The sequence below is a fragment of the Microtus oregoni genome, unplaced genomic scaffold (genome assembly GCF_018167655.1).
Source record: "Microtus oregoni isolate MIOR12 unplaced genomic scaffold, Mior012 000086F_ref0000336, whole genome shotgun sequence".
Classification (NCBI taxonomy): Eukaryota; Metazoa; Chordata; class Mammalia; order Rodentia; family Cricetidae; genus Microtus; species Microtus oregoni.
The window spans coordinates 3,927,721-3,949,981 of NW_024544552.1; the positions used below are offsets into that span (position 1 = coordinate 3,927,721).

Consider the following 22,261-nt stretch of genomic DNA (forward strand, 5'->3'; position numbering starts at 1 on the left):
ATTCAGAACTGGAGGGGACTAAGGAAATTAATAGCTGACTCTGAAGGCAAGGAAGCAAAGAGTTCAGCAGTGGGGCAATTTCTGTCCACTCCACCCTGTGTCCACTTGTTTCCCCAGGAAATCCCCAGGAAGGAGAGTACACTCAGCAGTCCCTTCCCTTTCCCAGAGAAGCACCACCTCTCCTACCCCATCCCCTTTATTCATTCTCTGCCTTGTCACCTCCTGTCCCAGATGGACATCCATCGTATTCATCAGAAGGCTTCCTCTCCCCCTCCCTTCCTGCTCCAGTCACTAATACCTGCCCTGGTGCCTATCACTTCCTGAATTACCCGCCCTGTGGTGACTTCTAGTCTCTCCTCTTGACCTCATCACATGCCCTGGCCCTCCCTGGTCCTGAGCAGAGGGGTTGAGGCTGGAGGAGTCACACAAGGGATGAGGGACCAGAAGGGACAGGGGCAAGAGGAGCTGTCACCAGGGTGCTCTTATTGCTTCTTTCCATCCCCCCATCGGGAGATGAGAACAAAGAGGGTGAGTGAGCAGGGCAAGACAAAAGGCCATAGAGTGGCAGCCACAGCATGTGGGGGGTGTTGGCAGAAGGGAGAAGGCACAAAAGATGCAGTGTCCTAGGCAGCCCCCCAAGAGTCCTCATCCCAGTTTCAGCTTAGACTACCCCCAGGGCTAAGCAAACTAGAGTCTGTCTTCTCATAGGCTGCATTAACACAAAAATGAGTAACCCCTCCTCTCATCATTATTGCATTTAGTGTTTAAATTATATTGCAGGGAAGAAGGCCTAGAAAAGGGAGGAGCATGTAGAGGGTAGGGGGACCAAGCCTCTGCCCTGGCTTTCTGGGGGGTTGCCTTGTCTACATCAAGTCTTGGTCAGTTCCCACAGCCCAGGGATCTCTAGCCCCACCCTTTGGTATGGTTCCCATTAGGTCAATTTTCAGCCTAGAAATCTGGCTTTCTCCTCTTCCTCTACAGCTAAGAATTCTCAGTGCCACTCCCCTGGTCGGTCTGCTCCACCCAGCTGCACTGCTGGTGGGCTATATCCCAGAGACCCTGTCTGGGGGAGGTGTGGGGGAGGCCTCTTTCCAATGAGAAAACTGTAGAACCTCAAAGAGTGGGTGGCCCAGCTGGAGCTGGGCTTGGAGACAAAAAAGAAAAAAAAAAGAAGAAGAAAAAAGAAAGAAAGAAAGAAAGAAAGAGACAAAAATCAGCCTCCAGGGCAGGAAAACTCTTTGTCCATACAGAATTAGGTCCAGAGTCCTGTTATTATTACATTTCTATGTTATTAGATCCTTCTGAGAAGGACTGTGACAGGGTGAGACTGTCCTGAATGGAAGTAGGGTACCAGCTATCACTAAGAACGCTTCCTGAATCTGTGATTCCGTAGGGATATAAGGGTCACTGACAGAGGATCTCCATTTGTAAAAAGGTGGCTTCACACCCTTGCACAACACTACCAATGCTGGTGGTCTTGGCCTTCTATTCCTTTTTGTTTTGGCTAGCTCTCAGACCCAACTGAACTTTTCCACAATCCCTTTCTATAATTCTGATTTCGGACATCTGGGAATTAACTCTTGGATTCCGTAAAGAAAGGACCGTTCTGAAAACCTGAGCCTTCAGAAAAATCGGAAAGCCGTGAGGACTACCGCAGGAGGATGACGAAGATGGAAAGGAATAGTGAAGAAACACCTATGCAGAGTGTGCGGCGGAGTCCTAGAGGGAGCGCAGTTTGTAAAGTAAATTCGAGTGCAGGGAGTGGACTCAGCGCGAAGTGTGGGATTCACCGCGGAGTTGCCTCAGGAGAGTGCAGTTAATTTCTCTTACGCCAAGAAAAGCCGCAGGAGGGACGCCCTTACTAAAGATGACTGCAGTCGTAGTTATTTAAGCGCAAATGAACCCGAGAAGCGAAATCCGGATGTGGTCGCGTTCGCAATTGACCGCCCTGCCAGCTTCCAAGATGGTGGCCCCATTGTGCCAATAGAAGAGAAGCCCACAAGGAGGCGCACGGGATTCACTTCCGCCCGGTTCTCCTTCTTACGATCTGCAGCCCGGGAAAGATGGCGGCACTGAGGGCTGTGTGCTGCCTCCGCGGCGTCGGGGCTCAGGTGCTGCGGCCCGGGTCTGGGGTCCGACTGCCGAGTCAGCCCAGCAGGTGAGGAGGAGGCCGTTCCTGCCTGCGTTCTCTTCAAAACTAGGATTTCTCGAGTCTGAGGACATCAAGGGCCCTGTGACCCCTGAGGAAAGAATGACCCAGGCCTCTGACACTCCTTGCGCAGGCCAGGTTTCTCAAGTCCCTAGATACAGTGTCCCTCCTGTAACGGAGGATGGGGCAAGGGCGGGGGGGGGGGGTGAGTTTGTTTTACCAGAGGCGAAATAGGTGAGGCGGAAGACCTTGCCTTACAAATTAATGATTTGAGCGTACCTCCTTTCGTATCGGAAGGGAGACCCCTTCTCGCCGAGCCCTCTTTCCCTAGTTCCTCTCTTTCTCTCGCATATGCCAGTTTGCATTTTCTTTCTCTCCGTCCTCCTTCCCTTCCTCCTCTCTCTTAGTAATCTTAGATTTACCATGACCAAATGCTGTTCTCTACATTCGTATTCATGCTTGGACCCCAGCTTTGTGTGTCCAGAACCGCACTATGACATTGAAGAGTTCAGCCCTGCCATACAGGCCTTCCTTCTTTGGACCCATCTGCATAAGAGCGAAGAGGATAGTTAGGAACATATATGCATATACGAATATATGAACGCATGCAATAGCAATTAGTGAAAAAAAGGCCATGGATTTGAAGGAGTTTGGGGAGGGGCATATGGGAGAGTTTGGAGCGGGGGAAAAGGGAGAAATGTGGTAATTAAATTAAAATTTAAAAACATTTTTGAAAAACAGTGAATGGGGACAGAGGAACCAAGCACACGGTTCGTGCTGTTTGCATAGGATCTATCTTTAATTCCTCAGAGGTGCTCGGCAATGGCAGCCAGATATAGAATGGGCACAGCAGTTTGCGGGAGCTGTCATGTACCCCTCCAAGGAAACAGCCCACTGGAAGCCTCCTCCTTGGAATGGTGAGTGCTCAGAGCTGCTGTCTCGAGTCATCAAAATCTTGGCTGATTTTTTTTAAATTGCTGTTGGGTTCCTTCTGGTTCAGGCAAAAAGTGATAATAGCAGGGGTTTATTAGTTTGAGATAGGAAGGAATGACAGTCGTCCTCAATTAACACTGAGAGGTCCATGCCATTATTTAATTAATGTCAGCTTTTTCCAGATTCAATACACTTCTATCTCTTTGTGGACAACATGGGTTTCCTAAAAGCATTTGAATGAAACCTATTTAAGTAGAATCATCTTTTCCCCCCATCAAAACTGGTGTTTTGGGGCTAGAGAGTTGGCTGAGTTAAGAGCACTTAATGCTCTTGCGGAGGACCCAGGTTCAGTTCCCCGCATCCGTATCAGGTGCCTTATAACCACCTATGATTCCAGTTGCACAGGATCCACTGGCCTCTTCAGGCAACTGCATGTAGGTGGTGAACATTCATACATATAGGCAAACCACCCATACACATAAAATTTAAAAAAAAATAGCCAGGCAATGGTGACAAACGCCTTTAATCCCAGCACTCAGGAGGCAGAAGCAAGCAGATCTCTGTGAGTTCGAGGCCAGCCTGGTCTACAAGAGCGAGTTCTAGGACAGACTGCAAAGCCCCAGAGAAACTCTGGCTTGAAAAACAAAACAAAAGTCTTTAAAATAGGAAAAGATCCAGAGAGCTGCCAATAAAACAATAATGAAACAAAACTCAACCAATTAAGCTCTTTTGGATTTTGTATTTTTTTTTAATATTTTTTTATTTATTATGTATACAATATTCTGTCTATGTGTATGCCTGCAGGCCAGCAGAGAGCACCAGACCCCATTACAGATGGTTGTGAGCCACCATGTGGTTGCTGGGAATTGAACTCAGGACCTTTGGAAGAGCAGGCAATGCTCTTAATCTCTGAGCCATCTCTCCAGCCCCCTGGATTTTGTATTTTGAAAATACACAGGGTCTTGTGCTGGAGATATGGCTCAGTGGTTAAGGGTACTAGCCGATCTTTGAGAGGATCTGAGTTCAGTTTCCAACACCTACATGGCAGCTCATAACCATCTGTAACTCCGCTTTCAGGGAATCTGATGCTCTCTTTTGCCCTCCAACTGCACCAGGCATGCATGCGTTATACACACACACACACACACACACACTCACACACCCACTCATACACATAAAATTTTAAAAAGAAAGAAACAGGGTTTTGCTGTCCAGATTGGCCTTAAAATCAAGATCTTCATCCCTGAGCCTCTTAAGTGCTAGGACTACTCTTCCTCTTGATCTTTCATTTTGATCAGTGGTACCATGATTGTCATTTTTTGTTTGTTTTTTGAGACAAGGTTTCTCTGTGTACCTATCCTGGCTGTCCTAGAACTCTGAAGACCAGGGTGGCCTTGAACTCTCAAAGATCCGCCTGCCTTTGCTTTCCAAGTGCTGGGATTAAAGGCATGCACCACTGCTACCTGGCATCCTTTGTCGTTTTTAACAAAATCTCAGTTGTTCAGTTTTTTTTAATAAAGATTCAGGATCAGTAATGACTAAGGCGCCAGATGCTAGGGTGAAAGTCTGCCGGGTCAGAGAGGCAGAGAAAGCACCCAGTTTACCGTCTTTCTCTACCAACTTCTCAGAAGTCTCCTTCTGTTTCCTCCACCATCTCTAACCAAACTCCTTAAACTGAATGTCTCTCCCTTCTACCTTTCTGTGTATCTCTCTGTCCTGACCAACTCTAAATTTTTAAGGTACATATGTTTTCATCAATAGTTTTTTTTTTTTTCTTATGGATGCTTGGCTTATTTCTAGTCAGTTTTTTTTAAAAATTTTCTTTTTTTATTGTTTTTATTGAACTGTATTTCTCTGCTCCCCTCCTTTCCTCTTCTCTCCCCTTCTACCCTCTCCCATTGTTGTAGGAGCTGCGGGCTGCGTACGTGCCCAGCTCCGCATGGCTAGCTTTACCCAAAATAACTACACGGAAATTGTATTCTTTTAAACACTGCTTGGCCCATTAGTTTTAACCTCTTATTGGCTAGCTCTTACATATTGATCTAACCCATTTCTAATATTGTGTGTAGCACCACGAGGTGGCTTACCAGGGAGGATCTTAACCTGCGTCTGTGTCAGGTGGGAGAATCATGGCGACTGCCTGACTCGGCTTTCTTTCTCCCAGAATTCTGTCTGCCTACTCCACCTACCTAATTTTCTGTCCTATTAAAGGGCCAAGGCAGTTTATTTAACCAACGAAATCAACACAAAACAGATGACTCTCCTCCATCATCCCATGATCCTCATGCTCCCAATTTACTCAGGAGATCTTGTCTTTTTCTACATCCTATGTAGTTTAGATCCATGTATGTCTCTCTTAGGGTCCCTGTTGTTGTCTAGCTCATATAGTCACTTTTTTTGCTTGTTTTTTTTTTTAATTTTTTTCCTTGTTTTTTGTTGCCCCCTTGCAATATTTCACTAGTAGACCCCCAAAAGAAACAGAACCCCTGCAAAATACAGAAAGGGTTTACTGAATTTTTGTCGCTGTTTTTTGTCCCATCTTCAGGAATCCTATATAGTGTCTTCATCTTCCCCAAGCATCATTTTACATGTTATTATTTTCTAAATATTTTTTTTATTATGTATACAGTGTTCTGTCTGTATGTATTCCTACAGGCCAGAAGAGGGAACCAGATCTAATTACAGATGGTTGTGAGCCACCATGTGGTTGCTGAGAATTGAACTCAGGACCTCTGGAAGAATAGCCAGTGCTCTTAACCATTGAACCATCTCTCCAACCCTGGTTTCAAGTCTTAACTCTCTTATTTACCAGTGAATGGAGTGCCTACTGCATTTCATGACATTGTTGTGAGGTTGTGGTTTTCAACCTTCCTAAGGCCTTTAATACAGTTCTTCATGTTGTGGTGACCCCCAACCATAAAATCATGTTTGTTGCTACTACATATTGTTTATTTTGCTACTTGTAGATGATCTTTCTCATTGGGACCACCAGCTCACAGATAATGACATGGAGATTTATTATTGTGAAAGCTGGGCCTATAATTTAGGCTTGTGCCCCTAGCTCTTATAACGTAAATGAACCCATTTTTGTTCGTCAACACGTTGCCCTGTCACTCGTGGCTTTTTTTCTCTTTCCTCCTGCATGTCTTGTTTTCTCTTGCATCCAGCTGGCACCATTTTTTTTCTTCCCAGAGCTCTCTGTCTAGAAGTCTGGGCTGTACCTCTCCCTAGCTAGTGATCATTTAACTTTTTATTAAACCAATAATAGTGACACATCTTCACACAGTGTAAAGGAATATTTAACAACATTTCCCCTTTCTTGTATAAAAGAAAGATTTTAACTATGAACACAGTAAAACTGTATACAATACGAACAATTATCATGTAAGAAGTACATTTAAAATGTTCAGTTAATTCGTATTTGGTAAATTTAAGGAAAATATTCCATTATCTATCCTTTTTGGTGAGTCTAAAGTTTTATATCTAAACCATTTTTTGATATTTACTTATTATGTATACAACATTCTGCCTCTATGTATGCCTGCATGCCAGAAGAGGGCACCAGATTTCATGTGGTTGCTGGGAATTGAACTCAGGGCCTCTGGAAGAACAGCCACTGCTCTTAACCTCTGAGCCATTTCTTCAGCCCCCAAACCATTTTCTATCATAACTTATATTATCATCTTAAAGCTGTCTTTTTAGACCTCAAAACATTTTCTTCGATAAACAATGTAAACTTTTATGTCTCTCAACCTTATAAACTTTGCATCTCTTATGTAGGTTTTCTTTTTCTGAATTTGGTAACAAGAAAAACTATAAAACTATAATTAGCTAATTTTCAGTCTCCATCAGAGACCTAAGAAGGGTAAAATATTACTTGAGTGGATAGGAATTGCAGAACAAACAACTTCCAAAACTATAGAAACAATAGAAACAGTTGGCTGCCTGGAGAGTCACCCAAGATTCCTCTGTAATGTTGGAGCATCCATTTTTGGCTTGTAGTCCTATAATACCTGACAGACCTTTCTGTGAAGCAGGAATTTTGAATGACTGTCCTACCTTATCTTGGCAAAGTTTGGCAGTTGCCTTTCTGTCCTGCTTTATTTTGGACAACATACTATTAGCATTCAAAGCAAGGGCCATTTTTTTGCCCAGTGGCTAAGATAGCAAACAGCAGAGCTGGTCGGTGGTGGCACACGCCTTTAATCCCAGCACTTGGGAGGCAGAGGCAGGTGGATCTCTGTGAGTTTGAGGCCAGCCTGGTCTACAGAGCAAGTTCCAGGATAGGCACCAAAAGCTATAGAGAAACCCTGTCTCAAAAAACCAAATAAATAAATAAAGAAAGAAAGAAAGAAAAGAAAAAAAAAAGAAAGTAAGAAAGCAAAGCAAATTCCACGTGGAGGTTCTTCGATGCTCATCATTGATGGAGGAAGGTCATTGGTTAAGTAAACTGCCTTGGCCCTGAGAGGTAAGAACATAGGTGGGTGGAGTAAACAGAACAAAATGCTGGGAGGAAGAGGAAGTGAGGTTAGAAATCATGCAGCTCCTCTCAGAGCCAGACGCCATGAAGCAAACTGCCAGGTCAGACATGCTGAATCTTTCCCGGTAAGACGGATGATACACAGATTATTAGAGATGGGTTGATCGGGATATGAGAATTAGCCTGTAAGGGCTAGAGTTAATGGGCCAAGCAGTGTTTAAAAGAATACAGTTTGTGTGTTGTTATTTCGGGTAAAGCTAGCAGGTGGTCAGGAGCCGGGCTGTGGGAAGAGGCCCGCAGCTCATACAACAGAATGGCGCCCAACGTGGGGCTCGAACCCACGACCCTGGGATTAAGAGTCCCATGCTCTACCGACTGCCTCCCAAGTGTTGGGATTAAAGGTGTGTACTACCACACCCAACTACTCTCTTCCATTTTTTACTTTTAAGAACTTTAACTTTTAGCTTGCATATATTTTTAACACACTGTAAATCATTTAAAAGTTTTCTTTGTTTTTGAATCTCTCTTTACTGTATATCTCTCTTTCTTTTTCTGAACACATGAGCCTTTAAATTACTGAGCAATATGGGTAGGATTAAAGCCGTGGCTGGATCCAGCCCATTCCTTAGCTTTCTGCCTCCCAACCTTGTGGCTGAGGTACCGGTCAGAGCCACGTCCAGTGCCACAAGTCTACAGTGTTTCAAGGTCGTTGCCAGCAAACAAGCTACAACACTCAAATGCTCTCTCTGTAGCTGACCTCCTGCCTCAAGGAGTCAGAGTTTGCCCTGGCAGGATGGCCCGCAAAGCTGGCATTATAAAACGGCTCAGCTTTTTTCCTGCTACAGCTGAAAACCGAAAAGCATGCGTTCAGCTTTTCATCAACACCATTTAAGTGTTTCGTAGCAGGACCTCTTAAGAGCTGCAGGGTTTTGCAGCTAAAGCTGAGTCAGGAAGCCTCTCTTAGATGAGAGCGCTTGCTTGCCTCTGGCAAGCAGAGCAGACCCGAGAAATTGTTGCTACAAAGAAAACATGCTTTACTCTTTCCCAAGCTTTCTCAGGCTTTCAGTGGATTCAGTTGTCCACACGTCTGGGCACCATTCTGTAGTAGTAGGAGTGGTGGGGCTGCATCCCCAGCACCCCGGCCGCCTGCTAGCTTATGCCCCGAAATAATTACACGAACACTATTCTTTTAAACACTGCTTGGCCCATTATATCTAGCCTCTTCTCAGCTAACTCTCGCACCTGGACTAGCCCATTTCTAATAATGTGTGTAGCACCCCAAGGTGCGCTTACTGGGAAGATTCTAGCCTACGTCCATCCTGGGTCGGAGTTCATTGCATCACGTCTGCCCGGGAGAGGGGAGCATGGCCTCTGAGCTCACTTCCTCTTCCTCCTAGCATTCTGTTCTGTTTACTCCACCCACCTATGTTTTAACCTATCAGGGCCAAGCAGTTTCTTTATTATAATTAACCAATGACCTTCCTCCATCATTTCCCCTTTTTCTGTTTAAACAAAAAGGAAAGGCTTTCACTTTAACATAGCAAAATTACATATAACAAAACAGTTATCAAGTAAATTGGTTTTGCTGGGTACAGATACGTGTCTCACTCTCACTGTCGTGAAAAGTTTTATGTTATTAAAGCATCTTAAATGCCATATTGAAGGTCTTTGAAGTGTTTGAAAATCACCTATCTAAAATATATCTTTGTCTGACCTTGAAAACATCCCTAACATGACTATAAAATTGATTGTTATAGATGATTTAGCTATTAATCTTTATTTTCTTATTATCCAAAATAGTTTTCAAGTACTAAAACTACATTTTTAAATGAGCTGCCTAGGTACAATACCTAAAACAAGAAATAGACATATATACCATATAATAAAAATAACCTTAAATTTGTATTAATTGTAGGCAGACTTTTCTGTCCCACTAGGTGGCTCCCCAAATAACCACACAGAGACTTATAAATGCTCGGTTGATAGCTTAGGCTTGTTTCTAACCAACTCTTACAACTTAAATTAACCCTTATTTCTTATCTGCCCTCTGCCATGCGGTGGTACCTTCTTTCAGCACAGCTTGTTTATCTTGCTTCTCTCTGCATCTTCTCACTACACCTCAGACTCCACCTTTCTTCTTCCCAGCATCCTCTCCACCCTGAAAATCCTGCCTAACTATAAACCAATAAACTTTATTAATGAGGGGCTGGAGAGATGGCTCAGAGGTTAAGAGCATTGCCTGCTCTTCCAAAGGTCCTGAGTTCAATTCCCAGCAACCACATGGTGGCTCACAACCATCTGTAATGGGGTCTGGTGCCCTCTTCTGGCCTTCGAGCATACACACAGACAGAATATTGTATGCATAATAAATAAATAAATATTTAAAAAAACTTTATTAATGATGAGAGTAACACATCTTCACAGTGTACAGAGGATTATTCCACAGCATTCAATATACAAAAGTCCATACCAATGTAAATATTTGACACTGTGGTTTTTCAAAAGTAGACTCAGCAATCTACCCTGTTACCCCATCATTTCTATACTATAGCCCCCCTTTTCCTTCAGAAAGAGATCCCTAAATCTAATCTCCTGGTTTTTTGTTTGTTTTATTTGTTTTTTGGATTTTTGAGACAGGGTTTTTTTTTTTTTTTTGTGTAGCTTTGGAGCCTATCCTGGCACTAGCTCTTGTAGACCAGGCTAGCCTGAACTCACGGATTGCCTCTGCCTCCCAATTGCTGAAATTAAAGGTGTGTGCCACCACAGCCCAGCGAATCTCCTTTGTTTGGCTTAGCTTTCTCCCTGACCATGACCAGTAACAATTTGTAATCAATCCCCGTAAATGATGACAAGCATCCATAACCCACCCAGTGACCAAAAACCACCATCCCATCTCTTGGGAATGTGGGCATTGTGTTCTCTAGACTGCTTCTTGTTGTCTGTGGGGGATGGCATCTTTATGAAACCTGAGAAAATTGAAATATTGGTCAAGTCCTGGGAAAACTAGCCATAACATTTATTGTTCAGTCTCTGCAATGGGAAAACTTGAGGCTCTTTTTCGAGACAGGGTTTCTCTGTGGCTTTGGAGCCTATCCTGGAACTAGCTCATGTAGACCAGGCTGGCCTCAAACTCATAGAGATCCGCCTGCCTCTGCCTCCCGAGAAACTTGAGGCTTATTTGTAGTCCTGGCTGCAATAGTCTGTAAGGCTGGACCTTCTCAACCAGTAACCTTGAAGCTGCTCTAGATGTAGAACTCCAAGGAAACTGCAACAGAGGCATCCTGAGAGGCTGGATCACCTGGGCCACCAATTTTTATTGGTTTCTGGTTCCCTTGTTGTGAAAATACACAAGCTTTCAAAGGTAACATACATATATACATTAACACAAGTATGTATACAACGTAATTGTTGTTTTTTACTCTTTGGGGGCCCACCATCCAACTCTCAAGTAAATACTTGGAGACTTATTCTTATGAATGCTTAGCCTTAAACTTAAATTATCCTATCTACCTTTTGCCTTTGGGCTTTTACCTTTCTTCTATATTTCTTTCTTTCCTTCTTACTCTGTATCTGCCTATGTTGCTGGGTGACTGGCCCCTGGTATCCTCCCCTTTTCTCAAGCCTAGATTTCTCCTCCTATTTATTATCTCTGCCTGGCAACTCCACCTATCTTCTTTCCTGCCTGGCTATTGACCATCCAGTCCTTCATTAGACCAATCAGGTGTTTTAGGCAGACAAAGTAACAAAGCTTCACAGAGTTAAGCATATGCAACATAAAAGAAAACAATACATCTCTGCATCATTAAACAAATATTCCAAAGCATAAACATATGTAACATATCTCCAACTAATATTCTACAACAACACAAGCCAGCCAAAGATGATTTCTTGTTTTATGTTTGAACAGGTAAAATATATGTCACCTGTCTTGTATTTTTTTCTAGGTTTGTTTCTTTATATCTGCAGCCAGGCTTTTCAGGGGGCCTTCCCCACTCAAACCTGAACCTCTTCCCTAAAGCAATATATTTCTGACTTCCATTTTAACGTTAAGGCATTCCTAAAGTATCTAGGCTGGTTTGATTCAACAGTTCCTTCCACAATCCAATGTCTCAGCAGCTGTTGTTCTTTGTTCATTAGCAATCAAAAAGTTGAAAATCGGGGGCTGGAGAGATGGCTCAGAGGTTAAGAGCACTGATTGTTCTTCCAGAGGTCCTGAGTTCAATTCCCAGCAACCACATGGTGGCTCACAACCATCAGATGTAATGAAATCTGGTACCCTCTTCTGGCTTGCAGGCATACATGCAGACAAAACACTGTATACAAAATAAATAAATAAATCTTTAAAAAAAAAAAAAGAAAGAAAAAAATGTTGAAAATCAACAAGACACCACATAGGTTCCAGGCTCTCTGTGTATTTTCTGTCTTTGTGTGGCTTAATTTTTTTTTCACATTATTTTTCTTTCTTTAAAGACTTTATCTTATTATTTATAAATTATTTTTTTCTATGAGTGTCTATATCCATTTTTTTTCTTTTTAAGCCTATGCACGTTTTTTAAACACACTGTAACCTACTTAGAGGTTTTTTCCATCTGAGTTTATCTTGACTAAGCACCTGCCACGTTTTTTGACCACATGAGACGAATCTTAAACTGCTGTGTCAGCTGCTGCGAAACTCAGCTGAGTGCATGGGGCTGGTGGCTGGTGGCTGGTTCCAGCCCACAGACAGTCTCTGCTCATCGTCAAGCCTATCCAGGAGACCAGAGACACTGGGAAGTCACTTTTTTTTCCCCAGCTTTATCAGGCCTTATGTGGATATATGTAGCTGGACATTGGGTGCCATATGTAAGTGATTTTTCTCGTCGGGACTGCAGCTCACAAATGCTAACATGGAGACTTATTATGAAAGCTCAGCCTTTGCCATAGCCTTGTCCCCTTAGGCTCCCCCACCACCACCACTTTTTTATAGGTTTTTTGAGATAGGGTTTCTTTGTGTGGTCTTGGCTGTACTAGAATTTACTCTGTAGGTCAGGCTGACCACAAACTCATAACGTTCTGCCTGCCTCTGCCTCCCAACTGCTGGAGTTAAAGACATACGTCACCACTGCTAGCCCCTAGCTATTATAATTTAAATTAATCCATTTCTATTTATCAACATGTTACCACATGACTCGTGGCTTTTACCTCTCCTTCTACATATCTTGCTTTCTCTCTACATCTAGTGACAATGCCCTTTTTTCCCCCAGAGCCCTCTCTGTCTAGAAGTCTAGGCTATACCTCTTGCCTAGCTATTGGCCATTTAGCTTTTTATTAAACCAATCACAATAACACATTGTCACACTTTGTAAAGGAATATTTCACAACAGCTACCATTATGAATCATTGTAGTAGTAGTAGTAACTTACTTAACTTACATTACCCCTCTCTGCCTTTTCCCATTCTCTTACTTCTGTAAGTCCCTTACTTGGAGACTTATTCTTATGAATGCTTAGCCTTAAACTTAAATTATCCTACTCTTACTCTGGATTGCTGTGTAGCTGAATGCCTGGCCCTCCTCCTTATCTCCACCTAGATTTCTCCTTCTATATATGCTCTCTGTCTACCAGCCCCGCCTATCCTTTTTCCTGCCTCATTATTGGCTGTTCATATCTTTATTAGATAGATCAGGTGTTCTAGACAAGCAAAATATCACAGCTTTACAGAGTTAAACAAATGCAGCATAAACAAAAGTCACACACTTTAACATAATATTCCCAGCAGAGCTCACTTTTTTTCTAAACAAAAATACAAAACTTTAACTTGAGCATAGTAAGGTGTCTACAAAAAGAACAGTTATCAAGTAAAAATTACATTCATAATGTACTGAATTCCAATTCACTTATGTCTTTCAATTTAAAGAAAGTACTTTATAATCTATCCTGGCTTAGTAAATCCAAACTTTTATACCTAACTTATTTTCTGTAATATCTAAGAAAATCTGCAACTGTAACTATCTATAGTCTTCAACCTCATCAGAGGCACCAGAAGGATATAATATTATTTAAATAAACAAAAAGTGCATTGCGCATGACTTCCAAAAACTCTAGAAATGACAGAGGCATCTGACTGCCTAGACAGTCACCCAAAGTTCCTTTGCATTTTTGGGGCATCCACACAATAACAAGGTCCTAGGTTCAATATCCAGCGTAGCATAAACCATAAGTGATTGTAGACTCCTATAATCTCAACACTCAGGAAGTAGGGACAGGATGATCAGGGTTTTTTTTGTTTTGTTTTTTGGTTTTTTTTTTCAGACAAGGGTTTCTTTGTAGCCTTAGAGCCTGTCTGGGAACTAGCTCTTGTAGACCAGGCTGGCCTTGAACTCACAGAGATCCACCTGCCTCTGCCTCCCAAGTGCTGGGATTAAAGGCGTGCACCACCACCGCCTGGCAGGATCATAATTTTAAGGTTACCACCTTCAACTACATAGTGGTAATGAGTTTGAGGCCAGCCTGAGCTGAGACCCAGTCTCAAAAACAATGAACAATCCTGTAATTTAATATTAAATATTGAACATATCCTCCCCCCACTTGAGGATAGGTCTCACTATGTAGTCCTGGTTGGTTTTGAACTCACAGAAATACCTACCTCTGCCTTCTTTGTGCTGTGTTAAAGGCATGTACCCCCTCGCTGAGCTGAAGTGTATATTTCTCACTGGTTGTCCATTCATCATATACTTTTAGACATGAGTTACTGTAAGAAGCCAAGGCTCAGTAGTTAAAGGCTCTTCTAAGAAGACTTAGGTTCAATTCCCAGCACCCATACTGATTGGTTCACAACCATTTATAACCCCAGTTCCAGGGATCTGGTGCCTTCTGACCTCTGTGGGCTCCTGCACACATGTGCCACATATATATACACTCAGGCACACACATACTCATAGAAAAATAAAATAGATAATAAATATTTGTCAGCTGTATTAGCACATCTTTTTAATTCCAGCACCTGGTGCATGTAGTGGTTTCCTGGCCAGTTGGGGCTACAATAGTGAAGCCCTGCCTAAAAAGGCGGGGGGGGGGGGGGATAGTAGCCAAGCCTCATGACACAGGCCTATAAGCCCAACTCTTCAGGAAGATCATTAAGGGTTCAGTACTAGTCTTGTCTACAAGGCCATCCTGGGTAACCTAGTGAGATCCTGTCTGAAAGTTAAAAGGAGGAAGGGTATAGCTCACTGGTAGAGCACTTGCCTGGGACAAGTAGTGCCCTAAGTTTAACCTTCAGCCCAACAGCAAAATAAAAGGTGTTCTAGGACAGGGTTCTCAACCTTCCTAACGCTGTGACCCTTTAATGCAGTTCCTCTTGTGACCCCAACCATAACATTATTTTCGTTACTACTTCATAACTGTAATTTTGCTACTGTTGTGAATGATATGATAATGAAAACATCTGTGTTTTCCTGTGGTCTTAGGTGACCTCTGTGAACGAGTCTTTCAGCTCCTAACGTGGTTGTGACCCACCTGTTGAGAGCCACTATTCCAGGGGCTGTAATATGGACTTCATGATCCCTCTCACTGGATAGTTTAGAGCTTCTTCCCTTTTCCCCACCTCTTGCCATCTTCCTAGTTAATTGGAAGGAGGGTGCTAACAAGGTGTGGAGTGGAGAGGCAGAAGATATGTAGAAAGAACTAATTTTTTTGCTGTCTTTGGGGATTACCATTTGGCTCTGAACTATTTCCCACTTCTCAGATGTGGACATTTTGAAGGATAAAATAGTCTCCAATGTGACCCTGAACTTTGGGCCCCAGCACCCAGCAGCCCATGGAGTCCTGAGACTGGTGATGGAATTGAGTGGAGAGATGGTGCGGAAGTGCGACCCTCACATCGGACTCCTGCACCGGGGCACTGAAAAGCTCATTGAGTACAAGACCTATCTGCAGGTGTGGAGGTGAACAGGGCTGTCTCTGTTGATGGGGTCTGAGCTGTAGCTTGAGACCTGATGGTTTTGCTGCCCCCAAGCTTCAGGGCAGGAGGGTGGCAAGGGTTAGTGTGTTGTGGAATATTATTTTAAGAGGTGTTACGTTCCTTTATGATGTGGAATATTTGTTTAGTGATGTTGTTATTTAAGGTACTGCATTCTTTTATGTTGCATTTGTTTAGCTCTGTGAAGCTGTGTTACTTTGTCTAAAACACCTAATTGGGCTAATGAACAACCAATAGCTAGGCAGGAGAGGGGTAGGTGGGGCTGCCAGGCAGAGAGAATGAAAGGAGGAGAGGAGGATGCCAGGGGCTAGACAGACAGCCACTCAAGAAAAGGACAGAAAGGTATATAGAATGGAGAAAGGAAAAAACCCAGAGGCAAAGGTAGACGGTTGAATTTAAGTTAAGAAAAGCTGGCTAGAAACAAGCCAAGCTAAGGCAAGGCATTCATAAGTAAGAGTAAGTCTCCGTGTATTTATTTGGGAGCTGTGTGGCGGGTCCCCCAGAGAGTAAAGTGTAAATAACAACATTGGTCCTTTGAGGTCGTTGTTGGCTGGGAGCGTGGAGCAGGTGTTAAAGGATGCAGGAGTCTTGTTCTTCCAGCATCAGTACTTTTCAGCTGGAGCCACACTCCAGCTTTTCTCTGTCTGATTTTTGGCTGGCCCTTTTGTCATTACTTTAGTGCCTCAGTTTTCCTCCTCTTAAATGAGTGCGTCAAAGCCAGTGTCCCTCAAGGCAGAGACAGAGGAATGAGACGTCAGCTCTTCAGGATTAACAGCTGACTCTTGTGTCTTCCAACACTCTTAAATTTGTTTTCGAAACACTCAATGAGTCAGAGTGAGTGACCAGAGGTTTGTGACAGAATTTGCTGCGTTTGGAAGAACTGTGTGACCTAAATCGTTGAAGGTCAGATTTGAAGGAGTTGGATCTGGAATTCAATTCCAAATGTTGTTTTTCTGTCTGTCTGTTCATTGATTGGTTGTTTTTCTGTCTGTTTGGCTGTTTGTTTGTTTGTTTGTTTGGTTTGTTGTTTTTCTGTCTGTCTGGTTGGTTGGGTTTTGTTTGCTCTTCTTTTTGCTGTTATAGAGAAAGGCCCTGAGAACAGAGACTGGAATCAGGGCCTAGACTGTGACTGTATATAATATGCTTCCTCCAGGGAGCCTAAGCAGTGGTGGCTTCTGTTCAAACTTTCGTGGGTTAACCCCTGTAGCATCATCCTGCGTCACAAATGACATCAGGACCAGAACAGGCTGTCCTAGTGAGAAGCGTTTTAACTCCGCCTTCTTCCTGGAAGCTGGAACTTAGTTTTCTTGACATTCTTGGGGAAAGCTCTGTAACACTGATTACTTTCTCCTTCAGAATCTCAGTTTCAAGGGATTAAGAAGAGAAAGACGTAGAAGTTCAGGTCACTTTTTGAGAGAGGTCACAGTGCTAAAGTCAACTTGTACTGGCTTGTAAGAGCCTGAGTACTAAGTTTTAGGAATTTTATGACTTGGTTGCTGAAGTTATTACAAATTAGATTATATATAGTGTCTGTGTGTCTATGTTTAGTTCGTTTTGGTTTATTTTTTTGAGACAGGGTCTCCCTATGTAGCTCTGACTATCCTAGAACTCACTTTGTAGAGTTCTAAAAATACTATATAATGTTGTGTCACGGGGGTACATTCAGTTACATTTTGATAGCTTAAAATTGACCATAGTGGGATTATTTTCACCATGGAAATTATCAAACATGGTAAATCAAGGTCTTCTCATCATTTAGAGAGCCAGTTTTTAAACATGTAGTGCTAGTTTTAGATAAGCTATTATGGGAGCTGGGACTCCTGAGACTCTACAGGTAAGCATTGACTTCTGATGCCTGACAAGAGGAAGGTTTCCAGCTGCAGACAGTGCAGTTCTGGGTCTGTTAGATGTGATCTTCATTCCTCCCTTTCGACAGGCCCTTCCATACTTTGACCGGTTGGACTATGTGTCTATGATGTGTAACGAACAGGCCTATTCTCTAGCTGTGGAGAAGCTCCTAAACATCCAGCCTCCTCCTCGGGCACAGTGGATCCGAGGTATGTTCTGCTCCTTATTTCTGATGGAAGCCCACAGGACATCAGTGCATTGAACGCAACTTTGATATTTAGACTCCAGATTCCACCCACACTGATTTGCAGGATGAGTCCTTGGCTCCTCTGTCCTTTTTTAAACAAACAAACAAACAAACCCACAACACACACAATATAAATATTTGATTTGTATGTTTATTGTGTATATAGATGCATGTGAAGTAGCATGTGTCAAGGCATGGGGAGGTCAGAGGACAACTTTTGGGAGTCAGTTCCCTGCTTCTACCATGTGGCCTCCAGACTGGTTAGCAAGTCTTTACCTGCTGAGCCATCCTTCCAGCCCTGTCCATCACTTGTTGTCTTTCTGTCTCACAGTGCTGTTTGGAGAGATCACACGGATTTTGAACCATATCATGGCTGTGACCACACATGCCCTGGACATTGGTGCCATGACTCCTTTCTTCTGGATGTTTGAAGAAAGAGAGAAGGTATAAGATAGAGGCGTGGATAGGAATAGGGAAGGAAGTTTAAGAGGGCAGGAAGGAGAAGATGGAGGAAGGAGGAGACAGATGAAAACAGGGGAGAAGCATATTTTGTTGGATTGTATTTGTAGGAAGTGTTTGGTTAGAACAAGAAGTCAGAGGTAGGGCAGTGGGCTACTGTGTTGCTGAACTTTCTTTCTAATTCCCAGTGCGTTCTGTCTAGATGTTTGAGTTCTATGAGCGGGTGTCTGGAGCCCGAATGCATGCTGCTTATATCCGACCAGGAGGAGTGCACCAGGTGAGTGGTTCAGCCTCCACATGCCTCTTCCCTCTTTGTCCACTGGAGGGCAGTGTGGGTTCATGGAACGGAATTAACTCTGTCTCCTTGGGAAAGGGTACTGTAACAAGAATCGCTACCTGGTTTCTAGGACCTACCTCTTGGTCTTATGGATGACATTTACGAGTTTTCTAAGAACTTCTCTCTTCGGATTGATGAGGTGGAGGAGGTAAGATATAAATCAACGGGAAAAAAATATCTTGGTCCCCTAAAAGGGCTTGTGGAGTTTTAGTACCCAGTGTTATGTAAGTACAGAGACTTTTGAAGATTGTCGTGTAGAATATTAGCACACTGGATCTCTCCAACCATAGATGCTGACCAACAATAGGATCTGGCGAAACAGGACGATCGATATTGGGGTTGTATCAGCAGAAGATGCACTTAACTATGGATTCAGGTAGGAGAATACAGCTTCTTTCCTTAGGGGTGGGAAAGTGTATAGAGGGTTACAGCCCAGTGTCTTGGTTGCACACATGCTTGCTACTCTCCTCTACATTCTGTGAGTTTGTGTTCCATAACCAAAGTGGTGGGCGGGGAGCGGCAGATAGGACGCACGCGTGTCCTTTCCTGTTTTTGTGGAGGGTGATCCTTATGCTCGTTACACCCTACAGTGGAGTGATGCTCCGAGGCTCAGGCATCCAGTGGGACTTGCGGAAGACCCAACCCTATGATGTTTATGACCAGGTCGAGTTTGATGTTCCTATTGGTTCTCGAGGGGACTGCTATGACAGGTAAGACCCAAATCCTTACTCAGCTCTTTGTCCTTGCTGGTTTCTTTGCTCCATTTCCTAGTATCTGTAGGAGCCTGTGTAATGTGTAAACTTGGTAGAGTTGTGCTTAGCATTCATAGCCCCTAGTATTCTCCCCCAATACAAATGCCAAATAATAGCGCTATTTATTTTTTACCCTTATCCCACCATCCTGCCTTAGAGAGAACTAGCCTGGATGCTTTTGTAGCTGAGAAAGCTGAAGCATGAGTTAGGGATTAGCCTGCTAGTGATTAGGATTGGAATCTTCCTGACCCAGCGATCTTCCTGCTTGATTCTAAGCTTCAAAATCCAGTCCTGTTTACTGACCCTGAATAAGATTTGCTTTTGTTGTTCTCTGTTTATCTTTCCATTTGACTCCTTTACTCTGTAGTCAAAACTGTGTTTAAGAGGGTAAGAGGTAAGGAGGGAAAAACTACAGGCCACATTCTTGTGAGGGGGGATTGGAGAAGGACTCAGTGGTAGAATCAAAATACTGCAGGGTTTATATGGGCAGCCAAGGCGAGCAGAGACACTGTTCCTTCAGAAGCAGGAACGTTTACCCAACATTTCAGATCTCCCAAAGGGCATCCGTCCAGACTCCTGCTTACTCCTCTGCCTACTTTCTCTTGTTCTGAGTCTGTCTCATCCATGTCAGGTACCTGTGTCGTGTGGAGGAGATGCGCCAGTCTCTGCGCATCATCGTACAGTGTCTGAACAAGATGCCTCCGGGAGAGATCAAGGTTGATGACGCCAAAGTGTCCCCACCTAAGCGAGCAGAGATGAAGGTGGGCTGCAGGGACAGGGACGAGAGGTCAGGCATGGGAAAGAGAAAAGTCCTTGGATTAAATTCTGCCTTTCAGTTTAACCACACTCAAGTTTTATTCTGTCTTCATTGCTGCCTGATTTACATGTAGGTTGTTAGTCTCCCAAAGGGCAGATACTGCTTTCTCTGCTGGGGGAAAGCCCAAGGGAAGAGCTTAGATAGGACTTCTTCCTTTTTCTTTTATAGTTTTTTTTCAAGGCAGGATTTCTCTGTGTAACAGCCCTGGCTGTCCTAGAACTCACTCTGTAGACCAGGCTGGCCTTGAACTCACAGAGATCTGCCTGCCTCTGTCTCCTGAGTGCTGGGACTAAAGGCGTGTGCCACCACCTGGCTGGATCTGGTTTTTTTTTTTTTTTTTATATGTTTCCCTTTTCTTCCCTCAGACTTCCATGGAATCACTAATTCATCACTTTAAGCTGTACACTGAGGGCTACCAAGTTCCTCCTGGAGCCACATATACGGCCATTGAAGCACCCAAGGTGAGGAGAGAAGGGGAAAGAAAAGTTGGTGCTGGAGGTTGACAGTGACAGAGAAGGTTCAAAGTTCAAAGATGAACCAGAGAGGCTTTGGTAGAAAAGAGAACACTCTTCCTACTCATAGGGTGTCCAACTTTCTTCCTTGAACAGGGAGAGTTTGGGGTATACCTGGTATCTGATGGCAGCAGCCGACCTTATCGGTGCAAGATCAAGGCCCCTGGTTTTGCCCACCTGGTAAGACAATCTCAATGGTTCTAACTGTAATACATCAATAATTATTTTTGTTTATTTTCAGCTGCTTAAAAAATTTTATTTAGCTAGCCGGTAGTGGCGCATACTTTTAATCCCATCTCTTGGGAGGCAGACAGGCAGATCTCAGTGACTTTGATGCCAGCTTGGTCTACAAAGCAAGTTCCAGGACAGCCAGGACTGTACACAGAGAAACCCTGTCTAGAAAAACAAACAAAAAAGTTCTTTTTAGTTTATTTGTATGTGTATGTGTGTATGGTACATGAGTATAGGTGCCTTCAGAGGCCAAAAGAGAGACTCAGATCCCCTGGAGCTGGAGTTACAAGCAGTTGTGAACTACCTGTTAATTGGTTTCGGGAACCAGTCTTGGGTCCTCCGCAAGAGCAGTACATGCTCTTAGCAGCTGAGCCATGTCTCCAGCACCTTGTTTTCTGAGATAGGACTTTGCTATGGTTTGTCTAGAACTCCCTATGTCTCCTGCTTTAGCCTCCCAGGTACGAGTATTACAGTACACACCTCCACATCCAACTCTCGGATGAGAATTTGTTTTTTCCATTTGTTTGTTTAAGACAGAAGTTTGCTTAATAACCCAGATAAGCTTGGAGCTCACTATGTGTGTGGGCTATCATTGGATTCACAGTGACCCTTCTGCCTTAAAGCTTTCAAGTGCTAGAATTACAGACAAGAGCTCCTGTGCCTGACTTAGATGAGGATTTTGGCTTGGGGTTTTTTGTTGTGGTTTGTTTTGTTTTGTTTTTGAGGCGAGATCTCAGTATGTAGCTCTGACTGGCCTAGAATTCTCTACGTAGACTAGACTGGCTTCAGACTATAAACATCTTCCCATGTGCTGAGATTAACTTTATGTACTGTCAACCCTGCCTTGGATGGAATTTTAAAGAGCTCTTCTCTGCAAACTTACATTAACATGTTGTTATCCTCATCTCCACAGGCTGGTTTGGACAAGATGTCTAAGGGACACATGTTGGCAGATGTCGTAGCCATCATAGGTATGAGACCTGTTATGGGGTAAGGCTGTCTAAGGCATGGGGTTTGGGATTCTGTTTGGGAACAAAACCAAATGCTCCCTGTTCACTGTAGACTGTCCTAGACTCTAGGCCAGAGTGTGTTATACACAGTCCTGTGCTCTGGATCTCTGGCAATAACACTTTATCCTTTCACCTTCTAGGTACCCAGGATATTGTGTTTGGAGAAATAGACCGATGAGCAGAGATACAGCCTTTGTGTTCCCACGCCTGGCAGCTTCCCCTGCAAGGCCTGTCCCTCATAGGAAACGAAGCTGTGTGTCTCCGTGTGTATAAACAAACATACATGTACATGCCGACTTAGCTGTACAGGCTTTCTGTGCATGTACTAGAAAAAGAGAAATTATATTAAATTAGCCGCCTTGTGGTCCCTATGCCAAGCTTCTAGTGAGTCTTTCTTGGTGTCTTACTGTCTTTCACTTTGTATTTCTGTTTGATTTTCCCAGCAGAATCTCCACCCCCTCTCTGACTCTTGCTCGCCCTTTCCACTTCTCCATTCCCCATTTCCCCTTTCCCCTCAGTTCCTCCTGATG

At 43.5% G+C, this 22,261-nt stretch overlaps 1 protein-coding gene across 1 annotated transcript; it reads left to right on the top strand.

Moving 5' to 3' along the window:
- The first annotated feature begins 2,002 nt into the window (after window positions 1–2,002).
- On the top strand, window positions 2,003–22,104 carry LOC121442040 (NADH dehydrogenase [ubiquinone] iron-sulfur protein 2, mitochondrial). The gene is made up of 14 exons (XM_041643478.1): window positions 2,003–2,158; window positions 2,960–3,066; window positions 15,285–15,475; window positions 17,455–17,575; window positions 17,945–18,057; window positions 18,275–18,349; window positions 18,480–18,557; window positions 18,700–18,785; window positions 19,000–19,119; window positions 19,793–19,922; window positions 20,344–20,439; window positions 20,587–20,670; window positions 21,635–21,692; window positions 21,872–22,104. Exons 1-14 carry the CDS (start codon window positions 2,064–2,066, stop codon window positions 21,907–21,909), a joined length of 1,392 nt encoding a protein of 463 aa, XP_041499412.1. The 5' UTR covers window positions 2,003–2,063; the 3' UTR covers window positions 21,910–22,104.
- The last annotated feature ends 157 nt before the right edge of the window (window positions 22,105–22,261 follow it).

Coding starts and splice junctions, on each gene's coding strand:
- LOC121442040 (XM_041643478.1), top strand. CDS start 2,064: ATGGCGGCACTGAGGGCTGTGTGCTGCCTCCGCGGCGTCGGGGCTCAG. Junction 18,350..18,479: donor GACCAGGAGGAGTGCACCAG/GTGAGTGGTTCA, acceptor CCTGGTTTCTAG/GACCTACCTCTTGGTCTTAT. Junction 18,558..18,699: donor GGATTGATGAGGTGGAGGAG/GTAAGATATAAA, acceptor CTCCAACCATAG/ATGCTGACCAACAATAGGAT.